Source organism: Melospiza georgiana, chromosome 9 (assembly GCF_028018845.1).
Source record: "Melospiza georgiana isolate bMelGeo1 chromosome 9, bMelGeo1.pri, whole genome shotgun sequence".
NCBI classification, from domain to species: domain Eukaryota; kingdom Metazoa; phylum Chordata; class Aves; order Passeriformes; family Passerellidae; genus Melospiza; species Melospiza georgiana.
This window is the reverse complement of record NC_080438.1, coordinates 25,767,288-25,790,595: the sequence shown is the minus strand read 5'-3', so window position 1 is coordinate 25,790,595 and position 23,308 is coordinate 25,767,288. Positions and strand designations below refer to the sequence as shown.

The window sequence follows — 23,308 nt, the reverse complement described above, 5'->3', positions numbered from 1 at the left end:
TAAAAATTGAGAATAACTATGTCAGAAGTGTAGGTGGACCAGAGGCAGGAAAACTGAAAAGTCAGAGGACTTGGAAAAAAGAGCAAGTGGGTATTATAAGGTTGTCTAAAGACTCTTAAAAACCCCAAAAGGAATTATATCAATCACACGTGACCTTCAAAGTGACAAAGATTGTAGATCATCTGAATTTAAAAATAAGAGCTATTAAAGCTTGCTAAACATTACTGTGGTGTGATTGATGATGAAAATTTACTCCTAATTGCAGCAATACTGTTAATTTCTGTAATTCTGAATGTATTTGTTTAATTTCAATGTTGATCCTGTGTGAGGTAACTTTTTCTTTGTACATTTCAACAGATCAGTGCTGTTGCAGGATGTTTGGGCTTATTTTTGTAATATTCCAGACTGGATTGTGTCTTTTTATATATTTTCATTCTGTCTGATGCAGGCAGTTCTGCTGCCTGGGAGTGCTCACCCACAGTGGTGCATTTCACCCTCTGAGCAGTCGTGGCAGCACAACAAGGAAAGGGAACACAGAAATGACACCACTACATTTTATTTGTCTGAACAAACCTATCTTAATGAATTTATTGCACTGTTTGCCCGTTCAAATACAGGATGAGAACTGTGAGCCTAATGCAAACTAGATCCTGCTTGGTCCAAGTTAAACATGGTGGGACCAAGGGCAGAACACGATTCTCTGCCAGTTCCCCGGTCTTTGTGCTGCTCACTGCACTGCTTTGTCACAACCCTTTGATTTGTGAGATTTTGCTGGAATGGAAGAGCTTTTTTAAAGACCTTTGACATTGCTGAGGCATCAATAACTCAGTGATTTGAGAGCTGAATTAACTTCAAAAATAAATGGTGTCATACTCCATGTACAACTTGGAATACTATGAATTCCAGAGTTGAATCACTGTTGTGTCTCTGTGCAGAATATTTGGAGAACATGAATATTGAAACCTTTCCAGTTGCTTTGTTGTTGAAGTAATGGCATTTCTGCAGCACTGAGGAGTCTTAGACATGGGCCAGAAAAGTGTTCAGGAACACAGAAAGATAAATGCTGAGGTATTAACAGCTTGGCACATAGAACAGGAAGGGATATGGGAGAATTAATTTTCTTGCATTAACTTATTTGCTTTCGAATTATGAAGATATTTCTGTATTGTCTGAAAACTGAATAGTAACAAATTATTGTGAGAACTGCTTATTTGGTCTTTTCATGCAAGATTATTTCTGATCTCATGCGGGTTTGGAAATGCTTGCAGAAGAAAAGAGTTCTTCCCAAGTGTTATGCTTTTTGTTCTCTTTGAATGTTGAGTTTTTTTCAGGCTGACAACTTGTAGTGCAGTGTTGCTCAAAGAAGTCAACTATTTAGAAAAGTAATGGTGGATTTAGGAAAAGGCTAAAGGAGGTAACCCCAGGTATCTCCTGATGTCCCTGTGATTATCCAGCACTAGGAGGACAGAAAATGGTGTCATGGCAAGAAGAATTTCCATATTTCTACATCTTTTGTAAAGAGGCAGTGGGAAGGACATCCTGGTGTCACTGGTGGTGCCATGGGATGTGAACTGCTGAGCCTTTGCACGAAAAGGGCACAGGGAGGAACTCTTGGGGATGCAGCAGGGAATGAAGACCCCCAGCCTTTTCCCTGCATAGACTGTGAGGGGATAAAAGCCTGGGGGTTCCTTTGTTCAGAGTCCCTCTGAGGCACCAGCTCAAGCTGTTATTTTGTTATTGCACCAAGATGAAATAAATTTAAGGACTGGGACATCTGAGACTCTGTTATAGCAAACTTGAGGTGGAGCCTGTCTCACTGTGAGTGTGGGATGTGCAGCTCTGAAGGGGCTTTGGCCCCATCCAGGAGCTCACTGTGACTGCCAGTGGCTCCTGGATGCTCAGACAGGGAACTTTCCTTAGCCCTGAAACTGAGGCCTTTGAAATGTGCTTTGGGAGGCTCCCACACCTGTGACTGATTGAAGTGTTAGCACTGGTGAAGCTTAAGTGGTGTTTGATTCTTTGTTTTATTCTCCTCCTCCAAATGAAGTTACCCATGCACGCAACCACAGCTGACTTATGCAGATAAGGTAGATTTGGCAGAGAAATGCATCCATATTTTAGGATATGACTGATTTAACTTGCTTTTAATGTTTCACAGTACTGAAGGAGCTCTTGAATTACTATTAAAAGCATTACTACAAAGGCACAAACCTCAGACTTACCTTTCTTTGTAAAGTTCTGGTAATTACTGAGGCTGAGTATTTTAGAATTTTGCACAGTAAAAGGTTCAAGATGCTTTTTTTATTGAAGAAGTCTGTAAAACCCGGTGACAAATCACAAAGCTTATGCACTGCAAACTCATAGTAAGAAACCAGCCAACATCATGCAGACAGTGAAATAAAATTATGCATAAATATGGTAACTCCCATGCTCAAAAATCATGTGTCTCTTTCCTTTTGACAATGGAAAACATTTTTTTTAAGATGCTTTACTGTTCATTAGTATTCCAGATTTTAGTTTTGCTTATTTTTGCTTATTCATTTTGTTTGGTACTGCTGTTGACATAGAAGGGATCTGGTGCTTAAGTAGAAGGGGCATTGCCTGGGATATTCCAAGGAGCTGTTTCCAGCTAGAGACAGTGGGGATGCAGCAGAGTAAGGAGAGCAGCTCTTGCTGCAACTCCCAGGATGTGCTGTGGTTGTGATTTGTGAAGCAACCCCTCTCGTGCTCCCTGGGGCAGAGAACAACGATTTCATGAATAACAAAACCACAAGAAGAACCATATGACTGTCCTTGCAAAACCTGCTGCCCAAAAGCGAGAAAGGAAAGAACCTTGTAAAACCAGCCGGGAAATGGCCTAAATGTGGAAATATTTCAGATCTGAGGTTTTTACAGTTGTTTTCTTTACTTAAAAAAAAGCATACATCAATGTGGGGAGGGAGAGGTTGCATGCTGAAGGTTGTCTGAGCATACAGTTGTTTCTAGAGAAGTGGTATTCAAATAAATCCTGCCAAATCAAATCTTGAAGAACTTGGCAGAGACAGCCAGAGCCTTCACCATACAGGGCTTTAAGGACTATTTGGAGAATACAGTATTAATTAGAAATTGTACAAACATCTAGTGAGAATGATGAAAAACCTTTTCAGAGTAGCCCGTGATCCTGCCATGGAACCAGCCAGTTAATTTTAGGTTGTAACCAGTAGTTATTGCCAACTAGGGAAAAAAACCCAGTAATATCTTTTATCTCCTGCTGTGGCCCAGGTACACAATGCTGTTAGGAACATGTAATGGAGTCATTATTGGGACAGCCTGTGGATCTATTACAGTAATTTTTGTACCAAATGCAGCACAGGCTTTTCTGTACAGGATGCCATAAAACCAGCAAGAGATTTAATCATGTATGTTAATGGCTTCAGAGTGTCTTCCTGGAATTGTCCTTTGCTAGTTTATCATTTTTGGGTCTTCCTTCTGCAGTGTATGTCTTCATTGTTGGTACTGCTTTGGGTAATCTAGCAAACAGATAATTTCTGCCATTAGATGCTCTTGGAGAAACTAATTTATGTAAGTAGATCATGGCTGATCAACTTCCACAGTCCAGCTCTTGTAATGAGTGGAAGGACTGGTACTGCTGCTTGTAGTTGTGTACAGGGCTGGTACAGCTGATGTGCCAGCAAAGCAATTCAGGGGAATTCACTGGTGCATTTTGGGCAAAATCAGCCAGATGCACTCACTCCACTGATTAAATTGTTAGTGCCAAGTCGCCTCATTTTCCATGGCATTAAAGAGAGATTGTTACAAACAGCGTGTAAAGTCCCAGTTCCTCCCAAAGGTACGGGAACTAACGAGAAGCAGCAGTTTGGCTGCTGGATCGGAGCCTGTTTTGTGGAGAATCCTTGCTGGGAAGAAGCACTTGCTTGTGTCTCTCGCCTGCGTGGTTCTCACATTCGCAGCAATTACTGCCTGAGTGCCGCCTGTCAGCTGCTCTCGCTTGGCTCTCCGTTGTGGTTCGCAGCTTTCTGATGTGGGCCGCTGCCACATGCAGTAATTCTTGTTGTTTCAGGGCTGTAATTACAAGGGGATTTGGCTTCTGCCTGCTCTGGGCAGGAGGAAAGGTGGCCGGTGCTGCTGCTGCTCGTTCCAGACAGGTCTGTAGATGAGAGATAGGCTGGCAGCCGCCAGCCCCTCCTGCACTGGAGGTACCCAGCTGCATTTGGATGCCGTGGCACATGAGCCGGCTGTGGCACGGCCGGGTCTGTAGGATGTGGCCGGTGGATTATGCAGGTTTGTAGGATGTGGCCGGGGGATTAGCGATGCTCCCGTTCCCCGCAGTGCCCAATCGCAGAGCGGTGCCGCAGCAGGCGCTGCCCTGCGCTCCCTCCGGGGCTGGCGCTCGCAGCCGGCTCAGGAGCCCCGAGCGCGGCCGATGCTGGAGCCCGAAAGCTGAGCGGGCTTGCGATGACTATGTCAGAACGCGCAGGACACTCGGCAGAGCGGTGAGTAGCAGCACGCAGCATTTTGCGTTCGGCTTTGAGGCAGTTCCGATCCTGCTGTTGGAAGCAGGAGGGATCTGCAGCCCCCTGAAGCATGACTAATCAGTTTGCTGAAATGCTGAGCACCCTCGAGTTTAAAGCATTTCTGCCCTATTGTTAACAGGGACAAGTGATGGTTCGTAGCATTTATGTGAGGTGTGTATTTTACCCAGGTCTTGACTTGGGAGCTGCATCCTGTGCAGGTTTCCTTGGAGTATGAGGGAAATGTGCTGCTTGTGGTGCTGCTGTGGGTAGCAGTGTGTATTGTTCTTCCAGAAAAGATGCCAATAATTATAGTATCTTGTTTCTGCTTTGAGCTTCAACAGTGGTTTTATTCTTTGTCGTCTTTCTGTTTCAAAGGAGCATTTTGAAAAGGTTTATTTGTGTTGAATGGGGTAATTCTGCTGCATGACAAGAAACAAAAAAAACAAAAAACCCAGGTAAAATGCTAGTAGTCTAAATATTTTAAAACAGGTGAAGATGTGCTTTATTGTTACATATATTACTTGGTTCAGGGACACAGATTTAAAACCAGGAAGGTAGGAGTTTTAATACAATAAGCAATAATTGACCAAGTTTTAATAATTAAGCAGGGCTCAGAATAGCTCAGAGGAGGCAGACATGATATTGCATTTTGTATGAGGCGGATGCCAAAACTTGGTTAATCAATGCTTGCAAAGCACTCACAGAGTGTCTTGGGTGCAAAAGGATTTGCAGTGGAGCTGAAGTTGAGATGACAAAGCCACTAGGAACAGTGTCACATAGTGTTTGTCTCAAATTTAAAGTCCTGCTTTTTGTACATATAATTAAACTCTTTATTTCTTTGCAATCATTATTTGTGAAACCAAAATCAAACCACTGCTGCAGTGGGTGGTTATTACTGATGCTATCTGCTCGTGCTGTGCTCCCCTGCCTTCTCCTTAAGATGTTATCAGGACTTTGCTTTCTGGTTTTCCTTTCAGCATTCTGTGTTGTGCTACTTTTTAAGGAACTAACACAGTTTCTAAGTCACAAGATAGATCACATTAGTTAGAGCTGTTCAGAATCAGGAACATGGTGAGGATTTGTTTGTATTTTGTTAGAGGATGTTTTCTACATGCTTGTATACAATATATTAGTGCAGGGTAGCTCTTTGATCATTAGATGCAGATGTTTCAGTGTCCTAACACTGCCTAGGTGACCTTAACTTCATTAGTGCAAGGCTTTATTGTTTCTTTTGTGGATTTTTTTTTTTGTCCAGCAGTTCTGGTGGTGATGAACTTGGGCCAAACTAACTCAGCTGGTCTGTATTATCCTGTTGCCAATAATTTAAAGACCAGCTGAGAAGCCTTGTGACAGGTCAGGCTGACATCTGAATGTTGTAAAGGAGAAAAGTACAGCCAGAGTAAGTCACTGAGAGTCTTCTGACTTTGAGATACCACAGTAGTTTATTCTGAGTGCAGTGGCACTTCTCAGAGGCAGTGATGTTCCCACAAAGATGCACAATGGGAAGTGTTAACCCACCTGTGAGTTTGTAGTGGTTTGTTGGTGAGGCACCACTCTGAACATGAGCTGAATGAAGGCAGATGCTCCAGCAGCAGTTGGTGTAATATTCTGATGCAGATTGACAATGTCTCATCCCTAAAGTGATAACATGATCATGATGTCCCCAGCTGGAGTCTGGCAGCCTTACAGTGAGATGTGCATTGTCACCCAGTGCTTCTGTGTTCCTGCTACCTGAGCTCATCAGATTGCTGTGCTCCCACATGGCAAATTCAGCATTTCCAGGTTCTTACCATAAAGTATGTGCAGTTTGTTTTGGTTTTTTTCAGAAAAAAACTTCAGTCTCTTTCACATGTTACTTGGTGAAAGCATAGTTAAAAAAAAACTCCAAAACCCCAAATCCACAAACATAATAGGAGTCACTTTCACTTCTTGCAATCACTAAAGATAAAATAGCAGGTTATGCAAGGGAATAAATCTGGGTTTGAGGAAGGGGGGTTCAAGTGCAGCAATAATGCACTGATAGAACAGATGTGCTGAGCTTGTTGTCTCTTCTGGCAGGTCATCCACGTCAGACCTCAACGTGGCACTGCGTGAATGTATGGCAGCTCTGGATTTATTTCTTAACAACAAGTTCTCAGATGCTTTGGCTTCTCTACAAGCAAAGTAAGTTGATAACACTTCCTACTTTTTCTCAGTTTATTTTTCTTTTCTTCACCATCTCTCAGGAGATTTTGACCAGACAGCTGGTTCTGTTTGGCTCTCTGTTAATAGCTGATAAGTCTTTAGGGTTTTGGTTCAGAAGGGAGAGGTAAGTTAATGTGTAAAGTTTTGGGGAAGACTGATAAGTGCTTTACACTCGTGTGAGTAAATAAAATATTGTTATTTACTCACACGAGTGTAAAGCACTTATTTGTCCTCTAAAATTGATGTCCTCAGCTGTAATGCAGTATGTGAGATTCTTTCTCCTGGGAGAGTAAAAACCATCTTCTGTCACATTTTATTTTTGTCTTCTTTCCCATATGTTTCTGCACACTGTGAGAATCTGAGTAATTATAGTTATGTCTCTAAATGAGTAACTGACCATCGCTTGAAGGTTTGAGAAACATTAGGTACGAACTCTTTCTTTGTTGTTGTAACCATTTGCAGAAACTTTCTCACAGCTTATTTTGCAATTCAGTGTTGTGGTCATGCACTCTGTTTCCTGATTATGTTGCAGCCCAACTTGTAATGAGTGGCCCAGCTGCAAGCCATGAGGTCATGAAATAGTTCCTAAAAATTGTTGTGTCTTCACAATGTCTCTGATCTGTCATACCCTGTCCTGAAGTTACCTGTGTTCTTGGCTTCTTGAAGTCTGTGGTTAATTTAAATTTCTCCCCCACCCACCCAATTTGCTCCATTTATTTTTGAGCCACCAGCAAATTGCATCATGCCTTCTTTCAGGACACTGGAATATGAAAGAAGTAAAATTCATAGTGTGAATTTGATATACACCAGGGGTAACTACAAGGAATGCTGCATATCTCCTTTGCTGAGGTATCAGCCTCAGATTTGATGCCAGAATCTGTAGTTTAGCCATGTAAGTACACTCTGGGAAAGAGATTAATGATAAATTGTAGCATTAGCTGTTTAAGTAATGCTGGGCTTATTCACAGCAAAGTTGTTTAGCGTTTATATATCATCAGAAGATATAATAAAAATGGTAAGAAGAATGACTGTATTTTCATTAAATCCTGACAGTAAAGCCTCTGTGCCCATCTGGGAAGGCTCACTCAGTGCTTAGCATAAAAAAGGGGATATTTTATTGCAGCAGGTTTCCAAAATACTGCAAAAGCTAGTGAGGCTATGGATTGCTTTTTTCTGTAAATCCATTTTTCTTCTGTTGCATATGGTTTTCATTCAGCTTTTGTTGGGCTCTGCAGAACATATTTCATGAGCTGATTCTCTTTTTGTACCTGACTCTATTCCACACTGCAAAACCATTCTGAAACTAATTTTTCATTTCAGCCTGTTGTTATGAGGAGGCCCTTATTCCTGTTGCCTTTGGCGCTGAGGGAAATAGAGACTTATGATCTCTGTGAGTGCAGTGAAGAGACAGGATGGTGAATTTCCCCACAGATGAAATCCATTATGGACACACTCCATCTCTTTAGGAATGAAGAGAGTTGTAGAGTGGGCACATGGGGTAGTCCTGAGTATTTTCTTTCAGAGCCACCAGTTCCTCACTGTTCCCTTCTGGTGTGCTGAGATTTGAAATTAGTTTTCACAGTCCATAAACATACTATCAGTGTTTAGAGAAATGCTTCTCAGTTTTTACATGCTTGTGGAAAATTTAATATCTTAGATTTTTGTGGCTCTAATGCTTCTGGTGTAGGAGATTCTCTGCTCTGTATTAATACAGATTCACTAAATTACTCACATTTGACTTCCACAATAAGTGTATTTTCAACTAATTTGTACCATGTGAAACTGACAGCAGATTTGGCACAATGTGAGAGGCTTAAAATCAGAAGAGCTTTCCTAGCAGCTTAAAAATAAATATCTGAGGATGGTGTCTAGACTTGTGTTGAGGTAAAGCTCTTTTTTTCCTGTTAGAAAAGCAAATCCATCACAAAGAAAAACAAATCCATTATAAAGAAGAGATCTCATTTCATAGAAAAAATACATCTGGTGTTTTTGCCTCATGTTATGTAACTTTCCTTGTTTCCTGAACTACCTTTTAGCTTTTAGAGTCAGTTTTCATTATTATTAACAATCATTGTACAATAGTGGGTTCTGGTTATGTCGTGCTTTCTGCAGGAAGTTTAATTAAATTTTTCTTTTATGTGGAGTACTCACACTGCATCCAAAAACTCTTAAGAAATTCCCAAAGTTCAGTCACCAAGCAGAGCAGTGATTTTCAATATGTAATGTGTTAACTGTTAACATGCATAACACTGAAACTGTCCAATCACTGGAGCAGGGGGAAAAAATCTCATCTTCCTTCTCAGCCCTGAGCCATGCAGTAAATTCATTAAATGCTGATTGGATTTTAGCCCTCATGTAATTGCAAACAGACAATAATAAATTAAGGGTTGATTCTGGTGAGATGTCCCCTTCCCTTCCCAAGACAAATGCTTAATATTTTGATAATTATCCTGAAGGAAAACATTGCATAATCACCTGATAGTTTGGTGATATCAGATCCATTGGGAGAGTGGTAAATAAGATAAATTTGTGACAGAATTATCTGGACCATTGGATGAGGCACAGCACATGTGTTGCTGCTCGCAATATTAAAGTAATAATAAGACAGTGATTTGTTCCAGGCAGTTGACTTTATTCTGAAAATAGACTCCAAAAAGCACTTGGTGTTGTTTGGTGGAACATTAATTCTAGAATGACTGTGCTTTGAAAGCTTTCCCTGGGAGCTGATCTCCCAAAGATCAGGTGTGATGGTCAAATGGAAAGTGGTGAAAGAACAGGAGGAAGCACACCCAGGCAGAGTGAAGCTCTAGACAGTGAATGGATAATTATGTTGCTCAAAGCTTGGGTTAGCTATTTATTGTAAGGAATGTTATGAACAAGAACAAGGTTGTTATTTCTAGGGAGTATATTTTTTTATACTTGAGATCTGGAAGAACACAACTTTTATAGTCTTTGTAAGTAAATTAATTGCAAGCAAAACCTAACTAAACTGTTGGTTTCTTCTCTTTGCTGGAAGAACTTAGCAGATTCTGAACTTTGGAGAATGGCTTTGGTTAAAAAGGCTCAGGGGTTCCCTGTTGAAGCACAGCTTTTTGTCTTGGCCCATCCTGGTGGTTTGTGCTAACAAAGGAGCTGTGGTGGTGGCTGACTGGAGAGGTCCTTGCTGGTTGTTAACTTATTGCTACTGAGGAGTCCTGCAGGAAAAGGGTTTTATCATAAGTGTTGGTTCATCAATGTGAGCATTTCTGTGAAAGCCTGTGCCATGGTCTGGTGGGATGTTCAGACATTGGTGGAACCTGGAATCAAAGATGAGGAAAGCCTTTGGGCCCTTGTGACCACGTTCTCCTGATGCAGGTTTGATTTGGGCATTGATCTCTCACTCTGGAGCCCTCCTGGATGAACAGACTCTTGACTGGTCTGTGCAGAGTCTGTCTCACTCTGTGCTGTTGGATTTAAGTGTTGGAAGCACCTCGATACTAAATCAAAATATGGATTTGAATCTGAGGTTTCTGTAACTTAGGAATGCGTGTCCTGTCTGCTGGATTACTTTAAAGGATCTGCAGAAAAGATTTTGAGTGCTATTTTTCGCAGAAGATTACTAGCCCTGGGTTAATTCTGAGGTCAAACCAAGGCAAGATGTTTGATTTTCATACTTCAGCTGGAAGGCTGTGACTGTTCTCACTTAAGCACTTGTTTTAGAGCAGGAATAAAAGTGTTCTCCAGCAGCTCCAAGAAAGGGCAGTGCTGCAAGATGACAATGATTGCACCATAGCTGGAGAAGAGGCATGTGGCAGAACTCCATAACTGCCTGAAGATATTACTTATAATCCTCTTTTTCAGTCATGTGATACCAATTACTGGGATAAGTCATAAATCACAATATTAGTTGCATTCATGTCATACAGGCTTGTTAACTCCAACAAAGTCCTGAGGAAATTGCTGCTGAGGAATCAAAAGAAGAAAAGTAAAAAGATAACAAGTTTCATTCTGTAACCATCCATATGAAACCCAGGCCTTAAAACTCCTGGGAATATTCCAGGATGTAGCTGGCAACTTTAATTAAATGGTTAAGAGAAATAGCATAGATAAATTGCATTTCTGCCAGCATTCCCCACCTCTGAAATAAAAAGAACAAATTTGAATGTTGCTAAATACCAGTTTGCTAATGATAGACATTAATTATTATCTCCTTTAAATATTAGAAGTAAAATAGATGAAACCATTGATTAGGGAAGGGGTGGTTTTGTTTCAGAAACAAATTACTGGAGAGGGAAATCCCTCTTCACCACATGTATGTGAAAAGTACCAATTTTCCTTTTAGTGCAGTGAATTTAATGTTTATCTGCTTTGCTTTAGAAAGCTAATTTCTGTAATTTTGAAAGGATGGTATTTCAGTCACTTCCCTGTGCTTTGAATTTGAGCCTCTGGAAGGGTTTTAGTTTAGTAAATACAAGATGAAGTGTGTTTTTCTGTGCCCAGTGAGGCTGATGAATAATCTAATGAACAGAAACACTTCATCAGGCTGGCATTTTAGTGTGTTCATTTTTTTTCTACTTTACATTATCAGTCTACTGAAAGAATCATGATTTACAAGGCCAAGAAAGAGCTGTCCTAACTCCACTGGATTTTAAAGTAATTTCTCCATTATCTCTCTGTTCTTCTTGGCTTGCAAATGAGATGGATGGTGGCACAGACTAGGTCTCATAGCACTTATGGCACCAGGATATTTCCCAAAACAGCTTTTCTGCTAGATTGGTTTAGATGGTGAGGGCAAGTAGGAATTAAGGACAGCCACAGAGCACAGGCTGCAGTGAATTTTAAAGATGTGCACTGCAAATTCCTTCAGTGCAGGCATCCTGCTCTGTGCTCTGTGTGTTGGAAAAATCAGCCCTTTGTCATCACTGTGAGGGTTGGGAAGTGCAAGGCCCAAGTCACCACAGTGAATTATTAGATTGTTGATTAATGTAGGATTATCTGAAATTATCCATTAAATTTTCTTTCAATCCAGTCCAGATACCAAAACTTAGGGAGGAAAGTGTATTTCTGGGGTGAGTAATTACATCAGTTGAGGTGTCTTTAAAGTCTGGCTTTTCTCCTTAAAAAACCTGACAGAATAAGAGGAGATGAGGTTGGAAGGCACCTCAAAAAGTCATGTACTCAAGCAGGGCCATTTTGAATGTCTCCAAGGATACAGACTTTACAACTTTTCTGGATGGTGTGTCCCACTGCATGGTCACCCTGATGGTAGAAAAGGTGTTTCCTGATGTTCAGCCAGAGGCTCCTGTGCTTCATGTTGTGCCCATTGCCTCTGATGCTGCTCCTGGGCACCAGTGAAAAGAGCCTGGCTCTGTCTGCTTCCTCCCCTCGGGTATTTCTAGATATTACAGGAGCCCCCTGAGCTTTCTCTTCTCCAGAACAGTCCCAGCTCTCCTGGCCTTTCCTCACAGGAGAGATGTTCCAGTCCCTTAATCACCTTGCACTCCAGGTGGGGCCTCACCAGTGTTGTGCAGAGGGAAGGAGCTCCTCTCTCATCCTGCTGGCAGCAGCACTCCTCTTCATGCAGCCCTGTCTTTGTCAAGAGCACATTGTTGGCACACACCTTTCTGCTTGAAAGAAGAAGAAAATGAAGAAGCACCTGAAGTAAACACATTGAGAACAGGTGTGCTGAGGGTGGAGATTTTGAAAGGATATCCTTGTTTGACTGCAAGTATTTTTGAATATTCCCTGCCACACAGAGCTATCTGATCTGTTCCAGGGTGTAAACAATGGAAATAGCAATTCTTGCTCCTTAACAATATTTGTCTTAAGTTGTGCTATTTGTCAGGGTGGATTAGCAAGGTCCACAGAGAATTTCTGCGTCAGGAATTTATCTGAGCTCGCCCTTCAACATATTTCTCAAGTCGTCCTTATTAGACCTTTGTGCCTGAAGATATTTTGATTCACTTGCAGAGAATTACACCAGACACAGGTGAATGCTCTAAATGTGTGCAATATATAAACCCTCTTTCCTGTCAGAGGAAAGGTGCCAGCAATGGCTGCACATAGGAATTAATTGTTTTCCTTGCACTGGTGCCAAAGTTTTTTACTTTCTGCCAACGTGGCACTGTCTGAAACCCTAGAGAATAATATTTAAGTTGAACAGATTGAGGTGGAGGTTTGGCAGAAGGGGTGAGGAGAAAAATGCTGCACTTTTTGGTATAGAATTTAATGCTTCTGGTGAAAAGATCTGTTTCAAGGAGATTCTATTTTGGCCATGGTTAAAGTATTGTGTTACTTATCTCCTTGAGCATGTGCTGAGTAACTGTCCAAATTTAGAAGAATATCAGCGGTATTTGTGTCATATATTATAACATTCATTAGATAATAAAAAACCCCTACCAAAATCAACCCCCCCCATGATTCTATTGTTTCTGAATGATGAGCCATGTGGTTAACTCCTGTGCTTTATATTTGTTAAATATCTCTCCTCAGCTCAGAATGGATACATTTTAGCAGAGTATGGAGAACTGTAGACACAATTTCTTGTACAAATCTCAATCTATTACTGTTTCTTGATTATTTTGCATGTTCTTTGTGTTTGATTTCTAATTCATTTAGACCTTGTTCTCATGAGGCTGATGCATTTCTAGTATCGAGTATTTGCTTTTTAAAAGCAATAATACTATCCAATCAGCTGTGCTTTGCACCTTGTGTTTTCTTGCAGAACTAAAGACAGCATGTATCATGCCCTGACCTATGCCACCATACTGGAGATGCAAGCTATGATGACATTTGATCCTCAGGACATACTGAATGCAGGGAACACAATGAAGGAAGCTCAAGCCACCTGTCAAAGGTAAGACTGGAGCAATTCCCTCAGTAAATAGTTCCTGCTTGGGAAAGTTTTGAAAGACTACTGGATACAAAAGGAAATGTAATCTCACAGAAATCACAGGAAAACTGAGGTTGGAAGGGCATCAGGAGGCCATCTAGTCCAGCCTCCTGCTCAGAGGAGGATCACAGCTCATAAATGAGGGTATTCAGCAGTCTAGTCTTGAAAACTCAGTTTACCTCAATATCTGATTTTTCTTGTCAGTTAGGATTTGTCTTACCTGTAGTCCTGGTTCTGCAGTGTCTGGAAGTTGTTTACAATGTTCAAACACTGCAGAATGTTCCCATGGGTGATAGTTGTATTGCAGTTGAATGTCTGAGTCAACTGTCCTCCCACTTTTGCACCCACATTCACCCATAGACACAAAAAATAAATCAAAACACCCTCTTATCCCTCTCCTTCATCAAGACAGATTTCTGTGCATGAAGTGTAAGAGACAGATCCCAGAGGACCACGTTGGCTAAGTTGAGTTCTCTGTGGACTGTGCTGAATTTGTGTGTGTGGTGCTGAATTTGTGTGTGTGGCGAGATAACAGGGGGCTGGTGAACACTGGAGGCATGTTAGAGACTCTGAGGGTGGCTGCCTGAAAGATATGGTTCTCTTTTGTTGATGCTCCTTCTTCAGAATGTCCAAACTGACTTTTTGCAGATTTAGGAAGAAATCTACTGTAGCTGATTCTATCAACAACCTTGTGCATAGGCAAAGCCTTGAACACTTCACTGAAGGTAACATCTTTCGCATGGGTAATGTTTTCCTTTCTTATTTATGCAGCTTGAATCCTGTAGAATTGTTCACTCAGTATGTGCTTGCAAATTGTGAATTCACTGACAAAATCACTGATCTGGATTTGCTAGACCAAATGTCAGTGTTTTGGCCATTGCTGTGTAACCAATACAAAATCACTGGTCTTGTTGCTTTCTGACTCAGCACTCCCAAAAATTGCTGGGTAAGGAAATATCTAGAAATAAGTATTGAAATGTCTGTAAAGGTTCTAGATCCAGGAATTTATGGAAAGCACCAGAAAAATTTCTGTGAAGTTTCTGTAGCTGCGTGTCATTTCTGTTTGGAGTTACATCAGTAGTCTAGAACTGAAACACCACAGCAAATTTGGAAAATATTTTTCTCAGTTTGAGCTCTGTGATCTTATTCCTACATTAATGAGCTAAGTGGTTTTTAATTACTTTCTGACTGATTGATTTGTTTTCTTCTCTCTGTGTGATGTTAGAGGAAATCCATGCAGAAATTTGTTATGCTGAATGTCTACTTCAGAGAGCAGCACTCACATTCCTCCAGGTATGGATTCCTGAATGGCTCTTGGGGGGAAAAATATCATGCAGGTTTATTTTCCTGAATGGACTGATAGAAGACTATAGTTTGACCTAATGGATCTTTCAGCTGGATCAAATCTGGATTTTATCTGGGCTATCTGGTGGATATTAGAATGTTTAGTTTTCCCTCATGATTACTAAAAAATACTTATCTCAAGACGTATAGTGCTGAGTGCCCTATGACACCTTTCCCCCTCCCTTTTGGATGTGTGAAATGTAACTGCAGCAAGCACCAATTTTTAAATAACGTTGGGATATCAGATTTAAAAAAAAAAAAAGTAAAAGGTGAGATGGTCATTGAAGTTGTGCTGGAATACAAGCAAGACTTTTGTTTGAGTCTGGCTGGTGTTTCCTTTCCCAAGACTGCTTTCTCACTGGTTTGTTCTTGAGCAGCAATTATGTTCTTCATGGCTATTAGGCTCCACACATGCTTTCTCCTTAACGTGCTGTCTGTCTTTAACAAAGGGGAGCTCTCCCTCTTTGGGTTTTATCTGTCTGTCCTAATGAAGCTTGATTTGTTTGATGGAGCAACATTAGCAGTACTTGCTAGGGCTCCAGCATGCAATTTTAATTGTTAGTCACAGTTGGAATACTGATTTTTTTTTTCTTGATTTGGCTGTACTTGGTGTATGAAAGTGGGCCTCTTCATCTACCAAGGGGATAATAAAAGCTACAGTCAGAAAAAGGCTGCTGCTTCTTGGCTCAAGGGTGCTGATAGGAAATGGAATGCAGGTGGTGCTTTTATAGTGTTTGGGAGTTGCCAGGTGGGCTCTGATTTATATTGCTTACAGTTTATGAACCATGTAACCTTTTTCAGCCATCTGCTAAGTCCCTCTGCTAGAAACTATTGCTTCATAGCAACACCCATAATCAGGGGAGCTTCTAGTAGTTTCTAGAGTGCTGATGATGGACTTCGAAATGACCAAAGTGTAGCTGTCTGTTTCCATTTTCCTTTGGGATGAGTAGCCAGTTTGAGTGAGATCTGAAACTATGGAAGGAACTTCCAGAGTTCCACTGTTAAGGAGAACTACTCTGTTATGTCAATAGAAAAGGAGCATTTTAAAGCAGTGTCTCTTGATTTTAGCACTATTTTTCACAGATACCTGTTTATGAAAATGTTTACAGAGACATGAGAATTAAGAGTACAAAAACAATTTCTTGTCCTCTTTTGCAAAGGTCTCTTTGCTTCCTGTTCTCTTCTGTGTTTAATTTTTCATGAACCAGTTTGAAAAATTAAACAGAGGCACTTGGTTCCAACAGCTACTGAAGTGGGTTAGTTTTGATGCTTAGTAAAAATGACCAAATCCAGTTGAAAACACATGAAATCTAGTCTCAGCATGTTTCAAGGGCTGAAAAATTCTTACATTGGCTATCCCTGTTGTTGGTGTCAGTCTAAGTGTAAAAATTTTAATGCCATATTCCTTTCTTGTTCCACTTTCCATTCAAAGGAAAATATAACTGAACCTTTATGGCTGGGTGTGCTGCACCCCCCAATATACTGTACTTAGTACATCTCATAAATTCCTCTAATCCATACTATTTTCTCCACAGTGCCCTCTTATGATTTTTCTGTGATATCTTCTGTTAAAACACATGTAGACTCTCTGAGTTAAAGTAACAGCAGACATCAAAACAAACCAGAGTGACTGATTATGTGAGGCAAGAAAGTGCCTCCAAAAAGTTATGAAATAAAGACCCTCTAACTAATGGCCCCCCAGATACTTTGCTGTAATTTCTCAGTTTGTTATAGCTTGTCATGTAACATGTTATCTTCCTAGTATGGATCTCATGTGTATATATGAATATTCAAACCAGAAAGAGCATATCCTGCATAATTTTACTGACCCTGCTTCACTCTTAAGACATGAACCTGTGTTCTGCAGACTCTTGAGGGCAGGCAGTTTACTGGTGAACATTTCCTGGCTCAGTACCAGATACATCCTAACTACACTCAAGTAGAAATGAGAGAAAGCCATTTTTTTGAGAGAACCCCAAATGTACCTTAGGTGACATCTATTAGCTGAGTCCCTGTGTTCATTAATGCAAATTCAGATGGTTCAAAGGTGACAAGGGCTAAACTGATGACAGAAAGCATTAAAATAAAATGCCTGTGTCTAAACAGAATAAAAAGTATTTTAATATAGAAAGGAAATCCTAAATGCATGTATTATATCTTAGAGGCTTGTATTGTCTGTGTCATGCTGGTTATGTTCCAGGTGTGTATTAATCTTCAGAAGACAAAAGCCCTTTATAATGCTTACAAATTCATATTGCTGCTGTGTTTCCATTCCAACAGGATGAGAATATGGTCAGCTTCATAAAAGGAGGCATCAAAGTCCGAAACAGTTACCAAACCTACAGGTGAGTCAGAGGGATGATCTCATTAAGTGCACTCTAGCAGTAAAAAGTGCTGCTGGTGAAATCATCCAATTCACAAATTCATTACTGTTGTGTTTACTGAGTCTTTATGATGGGCCTCACATCTACAGGTTCTTCCTTTGCATAACAAAGGACATGAGCATTATGGTTATTTGGATTGTGGAGACAGTGGACCTCTGTTAACTCCCAAGGTTTTTCTACTTCAAGTACTATATCCTTGAAATTCTGTCCAAAAAATAACTGTTCTAAATGATGTACTGTTCATTGTGTCTGCATGGCAGAATTTGCAGGACTTGTAGGCTTTAGGCATAATGAAATGGCATTTCTTTATAGTACCAGCTGCAGCTTTTTGGAGTATTTAATACCAGTAGCTGAAGCAGAGTAAAAAGTGAAGGTTAAATATGCATCATATTTTATTTATTTTAGAATTATAAATTTTGATCCAGAGTGGGCACAAAATGTCTTGTGTCCAGTAGACACAAAACAGCATCAAGACCAGGCTCTCCAGAAGGCCACTGGAAGGGAGAGAGATGACAATGTCCATGTTTGTGTGGGTTGAAGGTGGCTCTAAATGCAGATCCAGAAGATTGCAGTTACAGGGAATAGTGCTGAGTCTGTTGGCAGCAGCCAATCAAAAACAACTGACAGCCTGAACACAAATACATTCTTCCATTTTTTCCAATGTTTTTCCTCTCCTAATAATTAACAAAATAAACTAAAATAGTAATGTGAAAACCACATAGCTGTAGAAGCTTGGAGGCAAATTGATTTCAAGCTGAGCTGGTTTACATGGGAAATAAAGGGACACTACAAAGCTGAGACCTATAAAAGTTAGAAAAATAAGTGAAAGTAATTTCTGATGCATCTGCCCATTTTAGAATATTTATTACAGTTGTCTTTTCCCATATAAAACAAAATAATCTTTTGAACATACGCTTAATCTAGGGATTACTGAAATCAAGGCAAACTTGCTAATTTAAATTTGAGTCTCATGCGCTGCTCCGTCATCTCTTTTTGCAGTGGCAAAGTTTGGTGATGCTCCCAACAGCCATCCTTGAAACATTTTCAGGCTGAAAAGTGGTTGAATACTGACTATTGAATTCCTGTTTGACAGGAATTCCTCTCCAGGATTCCATGGTTTTTAATTGACATTTTAAATTTAATGTGGCAGGAATTATTTGTTGATAAATCCAGCAAAATGTAGATGTTGTTCACTTGAGTGAGAGGACAAATTGGCCTTTTTTTAAACTGCTCTGTACTTCAGGGTAATGGGGTTACTTTCTTACTGAATTATAATTAATCATGTTATTTACTGACACTGTAACAGAATCTTGTGCATTTCCAGGGAGTTGGACAGTCTCATACAGTCCCCACATTATGTCAAAGGAGAGAACCATCTTCATTTTGAGGGAGGTGTAAAACTTGGAGTTGGAGCATTTAACCTGGTATGTACCAACACACTCATCCTGAGCTGCTGCCCTGCTACCTCCTGAAAATTACCCTAACTTCAATTCCTGAGAAGTTCCACTGGCATCATACTGATCATGTGGTTAAATTTAGGTGTGTGCTCTGACAGTGCAGGATCCCAGTGTCTGGTCTGAACACATCAGATAATAACACTTCAGAAATAAAGAAATTGCTGCCCACAACGTGGTGTGAGGGCCCAAAGAAGCCTTGAGCAGAGCAGAGTTGCCTCTGCCTGTTGAATTCCACTTATTCTTTATTGACACTTGGAAAACTACCAGGATCTAGGCTGTTAGCAGGGCAGTTGGAAGGGAGTACATGAATAAAGTTTGAGATGCTGCTCCAGCCACTGTTGGCTGTTGTTGCTTTTGTTCTGGCCAAAAAGCAGATGAGAAAATGGTGCAGGATGGTTCCTGGGAGGGGACTGACCCAGAGATGTGAGGGGTGATGGGCTGCAGAAAGTGCCTGGAGCTTCCTTTTGCTTGCATTGCTTTGCATGAGTCTGGTACATGCCCAAATATCAGATTTACTGCACAAAGAACAAATATGGACTGTGTGGTATGAACCCAGCATTTCTGAAACATCCAAGTACTGGAGTTACTAAGCATGTGCTGTGTAAGCATATTTCTGTTTAAATTATATGTAAAATACAGAAGGTGTATACATTTATCCTGAAAAAATGTCATATAGAGATGATTTTAGTAATTTTATTAATTATTTCTTGTGCTTGTAAAAATTGTAGGAGGCCATTGGTAGCTGAAAGGCAGAAAGTCTGTTGCTGCATAACTCTTACATTTTTCTCTGTAGACATTGTCCATGTTTCCTGCACGGATTCTGAGATTACTGGAGTTTGTTGGATTTTCTGGGAATAAGGTAAATATGAATTAAATATTATTGGTTCCCCTCATCTTAAATTAAAAAAAACAGAGGCAGGAGTTTCTCTCTTTCCTCACATGAGCTGTAACCCTCTGGTATCACACATGTGCACTATGGCACTGTTGCTTTCATGGAGCTCAGTTTAACTTGATTTTTTTTTTCTGAATTATTGCACTTCAAAGGTTGTAATACCATTGTTCAGTGTTGAAACAGTTGTGAAATGTGGTAAAAGCAATGGCTAATACAGGGATGTCAACATATTTAGGTTTTTAGTTACTGGTCTTTTGATGTAGGCTTGTGCTCAGAAATCTGTAGCCAAAAGTGTATTCCTAGCCTTTAATATATTTATACAGCTTCCTTGGTAGTTACTACTGTCATTATGGGGTCTGAATGTTCCTGACAGGTTCTTGCATGGCAGGGGAAAACAAAAATCTATTTTATTTCTCCTTTAGTAGCAACTGGAAATTTGAGTGTGGCACCTAAACTCTCCTGCCTAAGGGAGTAAGGGCTTTATTGCTTGTAGTGTAACCAGTCTGGCTTATGTTCTTGAGCAAGATGTTTAAGGAAGGAAGTTCAGTAATGGAGCACCAGAAAACTCACTCTTTTATAATACTTTCCATTTACAAAAAAAGTTTTAATGGGAAAAGTGTAATTTTTTTTAAATCAGAACTGAAGCCTTACATGGCAGGTGGATTACTGTCATCACCATTTTATTGGCTTACAGGAAGTATCTTATATCTGAAAATAAAATGTCTTATTTAAAAGCAAGGAGCAGAGTGTGGATTACAATTTAGAAATTTCCAGGAGCTGACCAGGAGCTATTTCACATCAGTAAAGGCAAAAATCAAATAGTTCTACCTGTCAGTTTCAACAAGAGAGCATTTAAAGCAAATATTCTCTTAGAAATGTAAAGGCAATTCACGTACCAGCAGAGTTCTGAGAATACTTTGGTGAATGCTCATTTTACTCCTGCAGATGGAAATTGTCCCAGCGGTTGAGTTTTCATTTGGCCCTGGGATTTCTTGCATGGCTGTGAGTGGGCTGATATTTGTGTTGATGAGTCAGCTCCTATTACAGTTCCTTAATAACTCACTGAAGCATGACATAGATTACCATAAATTTGAGCAAAACCCCTGTTGTTTGCACACCGTACAAAGGAGCATTTTAAACACGTTGATCAAAGTTCATTGATCAACAATGAATTTATTTGTTGAAAATTTTATTTTAACACCCTAAAAAAGTCTTTCTGCATTTAACATTTGTGAGTCAGGTGCCTAAAGCCAAAAGCAAAATTGCAATTACATGTGCAGTCCTTTCCAGTGGTGGCTTTCTAAAGTTTCCAACAAGACAGTAGGCAGGAATCTAGAGGATGAAAGAAACAGTGACAGAAGAGAGGAAAGTTTGTTCATCTGTGCTCCACTTGTCCAGGAGATTTTCATACACCTGTGTTTGATCCTGCAGTCTTTTCCATTACATACTTACTCTGAGATTGTGCAGCAGAGTCATGGCTAGTGCCTTGCTTGAGCTGTTTGCAGATTACCTGGGAGAACTGTAGTGCACTGCAGGACAGCTTGATTTTGGTGTGGGTGATGTGTTTATTAAAACTGGATGTAAATTTGTATTGTGTGATCCTCCATGATACCAACCTACCTCAAAGCCAGCACATTTACCCCTGGGGACTCTCCTTTATCTCTGAGTCATGTCATGGGGAACAGCAAATGAGGACAGGCCCAAAGCTCCAGCACTTCCTAAGCCATTTGCAGGCACTGTGGACATCATGATCAACTTAACAGCAGTCTGGAGTCTCAAAATAGTAGGTGGGATAAAATCAAGAGAATATAAAAAGTAGCCTGAAGACATGTTTGTTCCCTTCCAGTCCCAGATATGCCAGCTCTGCCCTTTGCACTGTACAAGCTCCTTTCCCTTGCATTGTTACTGAAATCATGGGCTAATTTGTGTTTGGTAGCACAGCCCCCACATTTGGGCAGTGAGGTTGGGTGCAGTTTTGCCCAGTTTTGAGAGAGGAGCCTCGTGGGCAGAGGTGGGTCAGGCCCCTGTGCTGGGCAGCCTCGCTGGGCAGCAGGTGGAGCGTGTGTCCCATCTGCACTCGGTGTTTGACGTGACTCACCTGTGATGTGACAGCAGGACACTCCCTGCACTGTCTGCCTGGAAGCCTGAACCCTCCCCACTGCCTCTTCTGCCAGCTCTCAGGCTAATATTTACTCCTGGGCTTATTTTATAGGTGATTACAAAGGCTGTGCTGCTAAACTGTAGAGCAGTTTGATGTGAGCCTACCATATGTTAGGTGCAATTTGTCAGGGGGTCGGATGACAGCGTGATTTCATGAGCAGGCAGGAAAACTGTCAGATAGAACCAATTTCTTTCACATTATAATTTATTTTTTTAATGTGGGAGGACATTTTACCCAAAGCTGAAGAATATTCTTGATGTGCCAATTTCTAATAAATGGAATTCCAGTTTCTCACTAAGCATCTCTTTTGAATTGCATTTTTGTCTCTTCAAACTTTAAATGAAGCTTAAATATAATATTGTTTAGTGGGATGCATTCAAATGCCCTATCAGCTTAATCAGTCAGTTCTTTGAAAGGCTGTTAGTAGTATCCATCCTCCTTGCTAAACCTGCAGCAATGTGATCAGGCCATGGGACATGAACAATGACCCTGCTTTGTTTTCATTGTCAAGATCCCTAATTAAAATATTTATTTAAAAATAACATCCAAGAACTTTTGCTTCAGGAAAGTCGATGGGTTTTAGTCAGTAACAGCTGAAATAAATATGAACCAGTCTCAGTGTTGTCTGATAATGATTTTGAGCATTGTCCTTGTTCATCTCCTGCAGTTGCTGTGGGAATTCCCAGTGCTCACATGGGGAGTCCTGAATGAAGCATTGGGTGTCTTGGGACAAGAATTGAATCAATGAGATACTGATATAATATAATGTAGTGACAGTCTTGGGAGTTAGATTGTGGGATGTCATGAGGAACTTGCACAGGATGCTGAGAGTTACCACACTGGATCTGTCTAGTCTGTGCTCTGCCTTATATCCTTTAGAGTAGTTTGTTTTGTGTGAAAATAAAACTGAAATGTGTTAGTGTCAATTAGGGAAATTACAAAAATGTCTTTCTGGAAAAATTATGAACACTCACTGCCTTGACATCTGTTTAATATTGTCACCAAATGCCCTGTAATGGACTTTGTTTGGAGACTCATTCCTGGTGTTTTGGGATTGCTTCTATCAGTTGTGACATAGGTGTGGAGGTAGTTATGGGTCATTTATGGTTGGAAGGTGTGTCCTGGCAATTAGCTATAATGTATTTAGGGCCTGGTGCCAGTCCCTGAGTGAGTGCAGTGTGTTTGCAGAGTTACTCCTCAGGCTCCAGTAGTGCTTGTGATTTGGTTCCCAGATCCTCAGTCTGATCCTGGAGAGCCCTACATTGCCCAGCTCCTGGCACTCCCTTGGCTGATGGGGATTGTTGGCTAATCCCTGCAGGCTCCCTGTGGAGCAAGGGTGGTGCTTGAAAAGGTGATTGATGTGCCTGACCCAGGCTGCTGTGCCAAACTCTTCCTTGGAGGAGCACCCCTGCCCCAGCCAGGCTCAGAGGGAGCCTCAGCTAGGGAGTGTGGGATGTAAAACATGGCTCCCAGTGACACCCTTCATATTCCTATTTTCTGG

General features: G+C 40.7%; 1 protein-coding gene across 1 annotated transcript in view; it reads left to right on the top strand.

The window, feature by feature from the left end:
• TTC39A (tetratricopeptide repeat domain 39A) overlaps positions 1-23,308 on the top strand; it is a 42,438-nt gene that overhangs the window by 3,459 nt on the left and 15,671 nt on the right. The window contains exons 2-8 of the mRNA XM_058030223.1: positions 6,573-6,677; positions 13,402-13,533; positions 14,218-14,294; positions 14,795-14,862; positions 17,194-17,258; positions 18,622-18,721; positions 19,548-19,613. Coding sequence (XP_057886206.1) covers positions 6,573-6,677; positions 13,402-13,533; positions 14,218-14,294; positions 14,795-14,862; positions 17,194-17,258; positions 18,622-18,721; positions 19,548-19,613 — 613 coding nt within the window. The remainder of the gene's footprint in view (positions 1-6,572; positions 6,678-13,401; positions 13,534-14,217; positions 14,295-14,794; positions 14,863-17,193; positions 17,259-18,621; positions 18,722-19,547; positions 19,614-23,308) is intronic.